The 13,743-nt window shown below is 41.9% G+C and overlaps 2 protein-coding genes across 11 annotated transcripts in view; one reads left to right on the top strand and one right to left on the bottom strand.

Moving 5' to 3' along the window:
* PHC3 (polyhomeotic homolog 3) overlaps positions 1-13,743 on the bottom strand; it is a 114,967-nt gene that overhangs the window by 62,328 nt on the left and 38,896 nt on the right. The window lies entirely within an intron of this gene.
* Positions 4,474-7,247, top strand: LOC120371528 (A-kinase anchor protein 4-like). The gene has a single exon (XM_039487338.1). It carries the CDS (start codon positions 4,598-4,600, stop codon positions 7,064-7,066), a length of 2,469 nt encoding a protein of 822 aa, XP_039343272.1. The 5' UTR covers positions 4,474-4,597; the 3' UTR covers positions 7,067-7,247.

Below are 13,743 nucleotides of genomic sequence, written 5' to 3'. Positions count from 1 at the left end.
CACACAGGAACATCCCCATCACCCTTCAAGGAAGGATGCTCTGAGGATATAAATGAGGGGTACATCCTTCCTAAGGAACAGGAAAATCACCCATGCTCTCCAACATCAGTCTAACTGAGCCAAGGGAGGAAGCTTGTTGCACTTTCCCGCCATCTAACTTCCTTTCTGGTCTGTCAGAGCAACCCAAACGGTAGACTGCAGCAAACAAGCAAAACAAACACCATATCATCACAGCCATTTCTGGATACAGTGACAGAAGCAAAAGCAGAAACACTGAGGAGAGAGCATATGATGAACTCCCAAATCCAGTCCTCACACAAGATGAATAAAGAGGATTCAGATTTATTTGGCCTTTATCTGAAAAAGTTCAGATAAACATGCACTAGGGCCTGCTTCTGAAGACCATATGCTCAGTGTTTTGCATATGCATGCTTTTTGTATTTGCCATATTTTGTTTATTTTAATGAATGGCTGTCTCGCCACATGGCCTATGAAGAAGCAAGTATGCCTACCAGCAAGGACACAGCACCACAAAACCATTCACTAGGGTCCCAAATCAGCAAAACTTAAGCACATGGGTAACTTTACACACAAATAATCCCATTGACTTCAGTGGGACTACTCATGAGTTTAGAAGTTAATCTCTTGTTTAACTAGGACCTAGAGCAGCAATCATCTCGGTGGTGGAAAATTGTGATAAGCGAGGCTTGCTATGCACATCTCTTCAAATGCCACCACAGGAATGGGTTTGTATTGGCAGATATCACTTAGTGTTATGTATATCCCTTTACCACCCATAACGCCTTAGACTTGTCATCCAGGAGGCTGTCACAGCATTAGGCACACCAAGTGCATTTGGTGAATGAGGGTAAATATCACTTTATGATAGAAATAATTTATAACATCACAGTAGTGTTATGACATTGGCTTTTCCAACACGCACAGATGTCCTTTGTGATTCAGGTTGCATCTGCAAATGCACCTTTTTACATTTTGACAGTATATGAGAAATGCAGTGAGAAATCATTGAGTGCTATTACACCTTGCACACATTTTCTTTAGATTGCTACTGCTTCTGCAAATGCAGCCTGCATCACAAAGTGCATTTATGTGACTTGTGTTGTTCCTTATGACATTATAAATCCTACATAATGTAATTATTCATTCATTATTTATTCAGCAAACACACAGTGTAAGTATGTACATGTTGCTGCTGCAGGCATCAGAGATATGCACCCTGTGATCAGGTGAAAGGAGAGTGCTCATTTTCTGTTGCCAGTGTGTTTCACTGCAGCACCAAGGCCATTCCACATAGTTTAAGAGGCTCTTCAGGACTGTGCAGTTATCACGCAATATATCATATCATTCAGCAAACATGTCACTACGTATGTGGGCTTTGCTGTTGCTTCCTGCAGCAGTGTGCGTCTTGTATAAGTGATGATGACATTGTTTCAGACTTGCATAATAAAAATTTTGGCTTTTTCAGAATAGGAAAAAAGGTACGTCAGAAAATTGTTCATCATTTCATCATCCCCACCTACAAATGAAGTGTGTATCACTGTGAATGAATGTTTAAGACTACACACACCATATGAACCCTGTAAACAACAAATTCATGTATTTCTGGATGTACGTTCATGAAAATAAATTGACTATTACCTTCTATCCAGATGATAGTCATGGGCATGTATTGCATAAAAGTGAATAAAAGTATATTCTGGGTGTGCTGCAGTCTTTCCCCTACCAAAAGCTTTACCCTTTCTAAACATTTAATTTCATAACACACTGTACTAATAAGAAGGTATTGCATAACTGTGGCCAATGGCAAACTTTATATATCAAAATTTAACTGGCACTTTCTCTTTATGTACTCTGCACAGAGTACCTTCCCTCAGCGGCACTTATAAAACACATGAAAAAGCAGACTGGTCAAGCCATCAGTAGTATGAGATGAGGGATACCCCATCACAAGGAAGACCCTTGCCAGAATCTCCACTAGCAGCTACGGCAGCAGCCTCAGCCAATTCTATCTCAGTGGGAGCAGGTGCATCCAGGGCATGGTCTTCCTCCCCAGCCACATCATGAACAAGAGATTCTCACCCAAAATCAGAAGCAACCTATTCTTCCGAAAACCCAACAGAAGAAGGAAATTTGTCAGCACAGTCTCAAGGAACAATGGCTGACCATAGACAGAAACATTCAAATAATCCAGAAATGCCTCTGACTGGTTCTCTCTGTCTACACTTGCCCACTGCCTGATATCTTCAGCCAGCAATTTGTTTCCTCTCTATTTGCCGCCTGAAATTGGAAGCCACCTGAAGTCTGCACTTCAAGCTGTGCTGCGACCTTGCGAAGTAGCTATTCGGAGATATGCTATGTAATATGATCACTCCACATACACATCAAATTATGGTCCCAGAAGTTGATGGAAATGTCATCACCTAGGCAACATCTAGCCTCAATCCTCCTCCTGACTGCTGATCGGTATGTGTCTGCTGTATGAAACTGAGTGACAAAGAAGTATACTAGCTAGCCACAGGAAGAATTTCTTTCAGTCTCCCATAATAACTTCCTATCTAAGTAAACTTCCTACTCCCATACTGTTCTTAGACAAAGACTGTATATATACAGGGTGGCAGGAATGGGACTCCTCAGCAATGATAAAATGAATATGTTCATATGTAAACAAGCATATGTATAGTCATACTGAATCTATTCATGCACACTTGTATTCATTTCAAATAACATTGTTCTCTTTCAGAACTTTATCTATTCATGACAACTAAAGGGCACTGATTCTGTTGAAATAAACCAGAGCTTTAGTATTGGTAAATGCCATATTTTACTATTGGCTCAGCTCTATAAGAAGTATGCTCTACCTTGAAAAGTGACTATGTAAAAAGAGCACCTTCTTAATTAACGGATAAGCCAGTGTGTCTATTCAGTCACGTCAGCTGACTTCAGTGAAAAAAGTAAAGGTTTGAAGGGTTGGGGTTTTCTTTTTGTGGTTTTCCCCCCTCAGCCTTTTTCACACACACACACACACACACACACACACACACACACACACACACACACACACACACACACACACACACACACACCACAGCCTTGCAGAGGCAATGTAACTAAGAGTAAAGGTTCCAAATGTAAAGACCCCAACTGATTTTAATGGGATTTTACTCAGACCCCATGCTATCTTCCTCATCATTATAATTGTTTACCAAATTCAAAACAGCTACACCTGTGCAATCACTAAAGGCAGAGAGGCTGCATAAGGCATAATGTGAAGATTATGGGGTTGCACAAGAATCACAGAACATAAGTAACTCTTATAGCTAGTTGTGATCAGGAAGGAAAGCAATCAGCTTGACTCTCAGATTCTAGACTCATTGCAGGACAGACAGTTAGGAAAAAGCTTTTGACTTGGAAATTGAGCACATTTCATCTAGAATGAAAGTAAAACAAGAAATATAGAATCCCATAACCCCAGTCTTACAAAGTAAAAGCAGCAAAGAATCCTGTGGCACCTTATAGACTAACAGACGTTTTGCAGCATGAGCTTTCGTGGGTGAATACCCACTTCTTCGGATGCAAGTCACTCATGCTGCAAAACATCTGTTAGTCTATAAGGTGCCACAGGATTCTTTGCTGCTTCTACAGAACCAGACTAACACGGCTACCCCTCTGATACTTACAAAGTAAGTTTCAGAGTTGAACCGGATATTAATAATGCATGGTTGTTCACCATGTATTTTAAGGTAGATAAAATGAAAGCTTGTGTTTGAACATGCCATAAGTGCTAGCAGGTCTCATGAACATCTATCCTTTCAATACATACAGGAAAATCCTTAATACAACTGCCTCCCTGTTAACACCACAGCTACTACAGCAACTATACTATCATGGGCACTTGCCCTAGCCCCCATTACCCACTGAGTAGAGTAAGTAATAAGTACATTTTGCTTTATTTTTTGGGACTAATAAAAAAAATTTCGGACTGGACAGGACAACAACATGTGTCACATATTTTAAAACATAGTCTCAGGGTGGCCTCCAGAAAAATATCTCCAAGGTGTTTGTCTCCAGAGGTCTCTTCTCCTTTAAAGCTGAACTCTGTGTTATACTATCAGTATACAGATCTATATCTCAGGTGAAAGCATAAATATTTTGACAAAAAAAGCATTAAGCTGCATTTTTGCTGGAGTCGTGTTGCCTTCTTCCTTGGTTATGGTTCTGATAAGTGCTTCTGTTTATATGCTCAAATAGACCACCCTCTTCTCTTGCACCTCCTGTATCTAAATCCAACTTCCCCACAACGCAGGACAGACTTCTCACAAATTAAAAAGGAAATAAAAATTATAGCAGCTCCTTGTTAAAATTGGAAACACACCACTAGTTGTGGCTAAAAATCTCTTCTTTATGATGTCACCACTACTATAGAAACGATGTGTTAACAAAAGGTGAAGATACCATCTGGCAGTAGAAGACCATGGAAAGTTGAGAGAGGAGGCAACATCTTGAGTCTGGCAGGGTCATCATAGCAGCTCATCTAACACAAGAACACTGGTTACAGTTCCATGTTTAACCTGTAAAGATGTCTCAGGAAGTTGACTGGTTACATAGCCAAGCAGGTGTATGTAAAGTAGATCTCTACAACCCTGATGAACAGAAGGACCAGGACCGGAAAGTGATCTGTTTTGTAGATGTCTCCAGCCTGAACGTAAAGGACAAAGATTCAAAAGCAAAGAAAGCTGCTAGCCAGTCCAGTAACATGTCTGAACCGTCAAATGAACTTGATCTGGGGAATCTGGAGGAAAAAGAAGTCATTGTAATAAAGGACAATGAGAAGCATGATCATTCTAAAACTAAAGGAGCAGTATGTCTTTTCAAACAAGGTTCAACCGATGAACTCAGTGTTGTGAGCTGGCTCAACAATGACCTTCAGAAATATGCAAATGGACTCCAGCATGCACTGACCCCTTCAGAGACTCCTCAGAAACACAAAGATAGCAACACCTTCATTGATTCATCGTTGTCCCAGAACAGTGACACATCTTTAAAGTCTGCCGGTGCCCAAAAGGGAAGAAGAGATCCAGATAATGTTTCATGCTATGTAAATAAGCTCTGCTCTTTGGTTTTTCAAATGGCACGTAAAGAGATCACAGATAAATTGGAAGGTGCTGCCAGTAAGTATATACACCAGGCAATTCATGACTCCGCTGCTGAAGGGAAAAATAACAATTCCCGTGGTTCTGTGAGCAAAACTGCATCACAAACAGTGAATGAATGCACTGCAGCGAGCACACAGAAACCCCAGAGTAAACTACCATCCCCCAGGCCATCTCAAGAAAAGACTATCAAGAAGGAAGATACTCCAGGTTCCAAGAGAACATCACTCTTCTATGGTGAGATGTCTAATCAAAGTGGCTGTAGACAGGGGGAAAAGTCTGGAGATAAACAAATGTGTCAGCAAGCAAAACAGTCTGGGCAGGATGATTCTGGTACTTCTGTGAGCCAGGGGTTAATGGTTTATGCAAATCAGGTTGCTTCAGACATGATGTTCTCATTTATGAAGACCATGAAAGTCCAAAGGAAGGATGGTAAGCCACTCCCAGCTTGTGTAGTTTTGAAGAGAGTAATCCTCAAACACACCAAAGACGTCATATCAGACTTGATAGACTCAACCATGAAAAATCTGCATAATGTCACAGGGGTGCTCATGACAGACTCTGACTTTGCTTCCACAGTGAAGAAGAACCTATATAACATGGGAAGCCAGAAATCTACTGAAATTTTGGAAGTAATGGTAAGACGGCTGTATAATGTCCTTGTAGCAGAGCATAATGATAAGGGACAGTCCAAGTCTCACAGCCTAGCATACACCATACTGAAAACGGCATTCCCATCAGATTCAAAATCTCAAAGCATGCAGTTTGCAACACTGAAAACACAAAAGAAGGATAGGGAAAAAGCAAAGCCAAAGAAGTTTACCTGTGCTGAGAAAGTAAGTGAACAGATAATTAAGGAGGGACTAACCATGTTGCATTCCAAACAAATGGCAAGCAAAGCTCCAGAAAAGGTAAGAGGGAGTCAAGAAAAAAAGCCAGAAAAGGTCAGCACCTCAATAGAGTCACTAGCAAAAGACCTCACTGTGACAGCATTAATGTTGATACAACAGCACTTAATCCAACAGACAAACAGTGGCAGAGATTCAATCGCTCGTGATTCGGGCACTTCTTCACTTGGGTTTGTTTCTCGTGAATCTCATTTTGAAAAGGCTGGGAAAAGCCAAAGCTCCAAGTCTCTTGCAATGAATACTGGGTCAAGGAATATTCCCCAAGAGGGCGATATATCAAGTATCCTCTTATCAATCATCCAGAAGGTCTTACGTGAGGCTGGTTTCAATATAGATGACAATTCCAGTGAGACAAACAAGAGTTTTAAACAGGTTGCCACTACTGATAGTGAGTCCAGCAAAAAGGCCTTATCTACACAGCCCAATTCAGCCATAGATCAGTTTGACAACATGGATCAGGTAAACAAAAAATTTCTTGACCAACTGGTGGAATCTGTGATGAACTTGTGTTTATTCATGACGAAATGCAACAATTCTGATTTAGCAATAGGTGATCTATCAGATGAGCAAAATACAACTGGTGCCTCATTCTCAAGAAACAAATCCACAGCTTTGGATAAGGAAGGGTCAAGGGAAGCTTCACAAGTGAGGTCAAGTGGAAAACAGCTATCAGATTTATCATCCAGTTCTGAAGTGATAGTGAACAACCAGAATTCCAACAGCAGCACACAGAACAAGGAGCTCCAGGCTATCCTCCAGTGGATGGCTGCTTCCCACTTCAATGTGCCCAATCTGTCATTCATGAATGAAGAGGAAGGGAATTTGAATAAGCTTCCTCTGTTGGCTGAAAAAGCAGCAAAGAAGGGCTGCAGCGTGGGGGATATTATCCAAGAGGTAATGAGGTACTTTGAAAAACAACAGATTGATGCCGCTGTGGGAAATGTGTCTCGTTATGGATTGATGGACTGGCTGCTTGCTAACCTGTGAACAAGTGCCAACTCCTCCCTCTCGCGTTACTTCAGCCCAGCTAAATGCCCATCTTAACTCCCTGCTGGAATAACAAGAACAATACAACTGATTTTCCTGAGACAACACTGCACTGAATTCCTCAGGTTGTTACACGCTAGCTGGGCAATATCAATAAAAAAAAATACCATCCCTATTGCCACTAATTCTTTTATTAAGCACTTCATCAAGACATTTAAAAACTGCCACACACCTACTAGCCTGAAGACAGTACTGGAACAAAGGTAGATATGATAGATAAGGTGAGGAAGGTATCCACCAGCAAGATGCAGGGGCAATGCCCTAATGAAAAATCTAGCTCCCCTGCCATAAGCTGCTGGGAAGTGGAAGGGTGCTGATCATGGGCTCTGCTCACAGGTTTGTCTTTCATAGCATCCTCAGATTAGCAGGTGTCAGATAAAAACTTATCTCCATCCTCCATTAGTTTCTGGAAAGAGCTTTCTGTCTCTTCTCCCTCCTCAGAACCTGCTGGATGCTGCCGGGAGTAGAGGGTGAGATTGAAGAGATCTGTGTTCCTGTAGCTACTTCCCAGTTACATTTTTGTGTCCTCTCCATTGAGTTTGCCTCTGCTCCTGCTTAGAGCCTTCTAAAACAGCTGTAGCATGGAATTAACACAATTCTTGTCAGTTCTGCTATCCACAGGGTTCAGAACAGTAGCAGTAAAAATGAGCAGAGTCTTGTTTATTTCACACTGCTGCTGTTTGGCAAAATTACCAACAGCAGCAGAAGCACTGGAGCCATCTCTTTGCAAAAAGATGATGCAACAATAGTTTATGCTCTGTCCATATTTGAAAGTTGTTGTTTTTTTTTACAACTGGAAAGGCTAAAAAGGTTGGTAATTTTAAAATAAAAATTTAGATTCTCCAGAGGTTGATGGCTCCTTCTTGCCCAGAGTGAGTAGATTTTTCAAGCCCTGTACTTCAAGGGACACAGTCAATTTAAAAATAAAAAGCATAAATGTATCTGTAAAATATATATATATATGCAATATTACAATAACTGAAAGTTTAGAGATTTTTTTTCCTATTTATTTACTTTAACTGTACAAAAATGGCTGCCAAATGAAGTTTCACTATAGACAGTTCCCCATTTGTTTAGATACAATGCAACTGTAAAACCTCAAAACAGGGTGGCACAAAGTCAAATGTAATCCCTAACATTACTTTTAACTTTCTTTTCCCCATAACAATTAATTGATTTCAAGTTGGCATTGTCCCTTAAAAGCAATACTGACATTTGCCCTGAGATATACACCAAACTGAAAAGAGAGATAAGGACTATTAACCCCAGTCTCACGGCTTGTTGTGATACTCTATACCCTACATGACTATCGAAGGAAACATTCCCCATGCCAGAGACAACAGACTATCACAGAGGAAATATTAGGGAGTATAATCCCAGAATTTAGGATCTCCAGGTATTTTTCAGTCCTATAATTCCAGGATTTCAGGAAAAATAAGGAGAGAGAAATAACTATTGTGATCAGTTTTCAGATGCATAAAGAAAATAAGTTCATGAAGGGTTCTCTTTACAAACATATCACATTTCTAAGCATTTATAGCAATGGCCTCACTTCTTCCAAATCTTTTGGACAGAGAATAACTTTCCACATTTACTGTGGTGGTTTACAAATTACTCCAATTTTGTTGTTTCTTTATGACAAAATATTAAGATAAATGTAGTATCCTTTTTTTAAAAAGGATTCAGAATTGCATTATGTAGAGATGCTTCAATGTTGCATTTTAATGTTTAACTTGGATTATTTTAGGTACAGGTGGTAACACCATCTATTATTAAGGTTGCCCAACACTTGCATTATAAATACCTTATTTTGAGTTGCATACAACTTTGTCAAGCTTTAAACAGTTTGAGCTAAATTTTTTGATGCCAGGTGTCTATCTCTGACTTTGTTGTTTTGTTTTGGGAAAAATTTAGCCAAAATGGTTCAGCCACTTCTGAAAGCAAGCCTAGGGGAAAGAAAATACATTGTTTTGCCTAAGTTAAAAAATTCTGGCAACTTTTTCTTGGAAAAACTCTAGTGTTTCTGTGTTTTGGAGCAGATACATGAAATTTGGCTAGAGAGTGGACTTTGTTTCAGGGTTGTGCCTTGTGCCCAAATTTGACCAATTTATCAGCCTCGGAGGAAAAAAATTACAGTTTACACATGCTCAGCTGACATGGCTTAGCTTTGAGCAGCTGAATTCCTCAAAGATTCCATAGACACTGGGCATACTCCAGCCCAGGGCTGAGTTGTAATTACGCTGCAGTTATAGCTCTGGACTGCTGCAGGTTATGCCAAGTCCAGATCCGAGCATCTGAGCTGAAAGCAGGGAGACTGTCTCTCCTGCACGGTCATTGACTCACCTGCTGGGTCCAGGCAGGTTGGAGGAATAAGTTGCCTGGCTCAAACGCAGAGGGGACAAGAGCCAGACCTGCAGGAGGACTGGGGGAAGAGACTGGAATAAGGAGCCTGGGGGTAGGGGAACAGAAACTGAGACAGAATGAGAAAGGTGGGGGAATGAGATAAAGACAGATCTCACAATGAGACAGAATGATGGGGAAAGAACTGGGAATGGGTGGACAAGAAGCTGAGGGAGGGCATTCAGACTGAATCAGGAGCCCAGGGAGGGAGACTGGGACTAGGAGCCAGTGGGAATGAGGAATGTGGGCAGAGGGTGCACGTGAGACTAGAGTTGGGGAGAGACACAGATCACCTATGGGGCCGGGACGGTGGAATGGAAACTGGGAGTGTAAGAGTAGGAGTGGGATGAGAAGCCTGAGGAGCGGAGTTTGGGACTGGCTAAGTGATGAAAATGAGACTGGGACAAGGAGCCAAGGGGGCAGGAAGAGACAAGACTGAAACAGCGAGACTTTAGAGAGGATGGGGCAGAAGGGATCCCAGTGAGGAGGGGATCAGAATCTGTGCCCACTGGGGAACATTCCCGTCCAGAGCTGTCAGTAAATATCTATGAAACCCACCAGCTAATTCCCTCCCCTTCTAGTGCTGCTCCACATAGCTGTAATAGGTTGTCATCCTCTATCAGTTATTCCTTAGCTCAACTGGCAGAGGTTTGTGTGGCGAATCTAAAAGTTCCATCCCTGCTGACCACCAATGATGCCAAAATGATAGGATTTTTTCCAGTGTTTTTTTTAAACTAGGAAATTACATGCACAAACTACATTAAAAGAACATTAAGATTGCAAAATCAAGCACTCAAGTTAAAAAATGCCAGTATTAAGGTTGCCTGTGCAACCTTAATTCAGCCCCCTTGTGCACATGCATTCTGAGAGTCTTTAATTACTTGATCACATACCATTTTTTCCAAAGGACTCATTCAGTACACAGTGAAAGTGAAGTGAAGGAGACTTTTGAGGCAGGCATCCTACAGACATTTGCTGGAAAAGTAGGAAGGTGCGTAGTGAATGAGACAGGGAAGTGCAGGAAGAGAAAGGATGATCTCATGATTAAGGCAGCTGAATGCTGCCCTACAGAAATAAAGTCGATCCCTGCCTCTACCACAGAATTCCTATGCGATGCCAGTCAAATCACTTAAACTGTACTTTTCACAGGTGGTCACTAGTTATGTGTTCCTCATTTTCTGAGTGCCGGACTTAAGACCCTGCAGTCTGATCAGCAGAAGTGCTGAGCACACTCAGCTGCAAGTGAAGTTAATAGGAGCTGTGCTTCGAACATATGAAGTGCTATATAATTAGGCATGGCAGAAATTGATTTTTTTATAATTGTAATGGATATATCAATGTTTATTTTAAAAAAACTTTTTCAAATTTAACTATTTAAATTTTCACAATTGAGGAAATTATAGGGCGGGTCAGATAATCATTTGTCAGTAGATGTTGACATTCAAAAAGTTAAAGCTATATATCATTAAAACACAAATTTTCATCATCATATGTCAAAATGTACGACGTAAATACCCTTAAAAATCACACTCTCATACAGGGGCTCTCAAACTGGGGGTTGCGAGGTTATTACATGGAGGAGTCATGAGCTGTCAGCCTCCACCCCAAGCCCCACTTTGCATCCAGCATTTATAATGGTGTTAAATATATTAAAAAGTGTTTTGAATTTATAAGGGGGGTTGCACTCAGAGGCTTGCTATGTGAAAGGGGTCACCAGTACAAATGTTTGAGAACCACTGCTCTAATAAGTTCTCAAGCAGCATTTTTCTTACTTTGGTTATCTGCAAATTCCAATTACCAATATAAATGTTTTTGTTGGTTTGTGTGCGTACAGTGAAATTGACATTTACCAATAAAAATCTAATCCTTCCAAGCCTTATTATAATGCTAAGGATTCTGAAAAATTACCAACGGGCACCCAAAATAAGTGGATATTTTTCACAGAAATGTAGAGCAGGATGGCAGCTTGAGAGGTCACCACTAGTCCAGTTCCCTGTGCTGAGGAAGGACCATTCCTGACAGGTGTTTGCCTAATCTGTTTTTAAAACCTCCAGTGATGGGGGATGCCGCAACCTCCTTTGGAAACATATTCCAGTGCTTAACTATCCTAATAGTTAGGTTTTTCCAAACATGTAACCTAAATCTCCATTGCTGCAGATTAAATCAAATACCTCTTGTCCAGCCTTAACATATTTGAAGACTTATCAGGTCTTCCCCCACAATCTTCTTTTCTCAAGACTAAACATGATAGTCCAGATATTTTACCCATTCTTCACAGGTCAGGTTCCTAAGCTTTCTATCATTTTTGTGGCTCTCCTCTGAACTCTCAGTTTGTCCATATCTTTCTTAAAATGTGTGGCATCCAGAACTGGACACAGTACTCCAACTAAGTCCTCACCAGTGCTGAGTAGAGTGGGACATTTACCTCTCATGTCTTACATACAACACTTCTATTAATATACCCCAAAATGATATTAGCCTTTTTCCACAAGTGCAGCACATATCTGAATCATAGTCAATTTGTGATCTACTATAACCCCAGATCCTTTTCAGCAGTATTACTGCCTAGCCAGTTATTCCTCATTTTGTAATTGTGCATTTGATTTTTTCTTAAGTGTAGTACTTTGCACTTGTCTTTATTCAATTTCATTTTGTTGATCTCAGACCAACTCTCTAATTTCTTAAGGGCATTTTCAATTCTAATCCTGTCCTTCAAAGTGCTAGCAAGCACTCACTGCTTGGTATCATCTGCAAATTTTATAAACACACTCTCCACTCCATTATCCAAGTCATTAATAAAAACGTTGAACAGTACCACACTCAGGATTGACCCCTGCAGAACACCGTTAGCTATGTCCCCTCAGTTTGACAGCAAACCACTGATAACTTTGAATATGGTCTTTGAACCAGTTTTGCATCCACCTTATAGTAGCTTAATCTAGACCACATTTCCTTAGTTTACTTATAAGAATGTCATGTGTGACTGTGTCAAAAGCGTCACTAAAAATCAAGATATATCTGCTGCTTCCATCCATCCATCTCTCACCTGCCACACCCCACCCAAGATAGGAGCAGAAGAAAAGTCCTCCAAGTGGCCTGGAGTGGCTGCAGGGGAAGCAGCCAATCAGAGGGGCTGCAAGAGTGGCCAGTCAGGGGCCAGGAGGGCCATATAAAAAGGAGCTGCAGAGACAAAGGCAGTCAGTTGCTGCAGGAGCTGGAAGAGAGAGGACTGTGTTCCTGGCTGCTGAAAGTGCAGCAGGACCATGGACAGCTCAGTGTAGGCAGGGACCAGGGGAACTAAGGCCTGGTCCAAACTAGGACTTTAATTCGAATTTAGCAGCGTTAATTCGAATTAACCGTGCACCCGTCCACACCAGGAAGCCATTTAATTCGACATAGAGGGCTCTTTAGTTCGAATTCTGTACTCCTCCCCGACGAGGGGAGTAGCGCTAAATTCGACATGACCATGTCGAATTAGGCTAGGTGTGGATGCAAATCGACCTTAGTAGCTCCGGGAGCTATCCCACAGTGCACCACTCTGTTGATGCTCTTGACAGCAGTCCGAGCTTGGATGCTCTGACCAGCCACACAGGAAAAGCCCCGTGGAAATTTGAATTCCTTTTCCCGTCTGGCCAGTTTGAATCTCATTTCCTGTGTGGACGTCGTGGCAAGCTCAGCAGCACCGGCAGCGATGCAGAGCTCTCCAGCAGAGGTGTCCATGCAATCTCAGACTAGAAAGAGGGCCCCAGCATGGACTGACCAGGAAGTCTTGGATCTGATCGCTGTGTGGGGCGATGAGTCTGTGCTTTCGGAGCTGCGCTCCAACAAACGGAATGCAAAGACCTACGAGAAGGTCTCCAAAGCCATGGCACTCAGAGGATACAGCCGGGATACAACGCACTGCCGCGTGAAAGTCAAGGAGCTGAGACAAGGCTACCAAAAAATCAGAGCGGCAAACGGACGCTCGGGCCCAACCCAGACATGCCGCTTCTACGAGGCACTGCATGCCATTCTCGGTGGGTCTGCCACCACTGCCCCACCAGTGTGCGTGGACTCTGAGGATGGGATAGTGTCGACGGGCAGTTCCTCGGCGATGTTCGTGGATGGGGAAGATGAGGAAGGGTTTGTGGAGGACGAGGCAGGCGACAGCGCTTACAATACTGCTTTCCCCGACAGCCAGGATCTCTTCATCAGCCTCACGGAGATCCCCTACCAAC

This window comes from Mauremys reevesii, linkage group 9, assembly GCF_016161935.1.
Source record: "Mauremys reevesii isolate NIE-2019 linkage group 9, ASM1616193v1, whole genome shotgun sequence".
Taxonomy (NCBI): domain Eukaryota; kingdom Metazoa; phylum Chordata; order Testudines; family Geoemydidae; genus Mauremys; species Mauremys reevesii.
This window is presented reverse-complemented; position numbering and strand designations above follow the sequence as displayed.

What these genes read in the sequence shown, in the direction of transcription:
- LOC120371528 (XM_039487338.1), top strand. Translation starts at nt 4,598, where the DNA reads ATGTCTCAGGAAGTTGACTGGTTACATAGCCAAGCAGGTGTATGTAAA.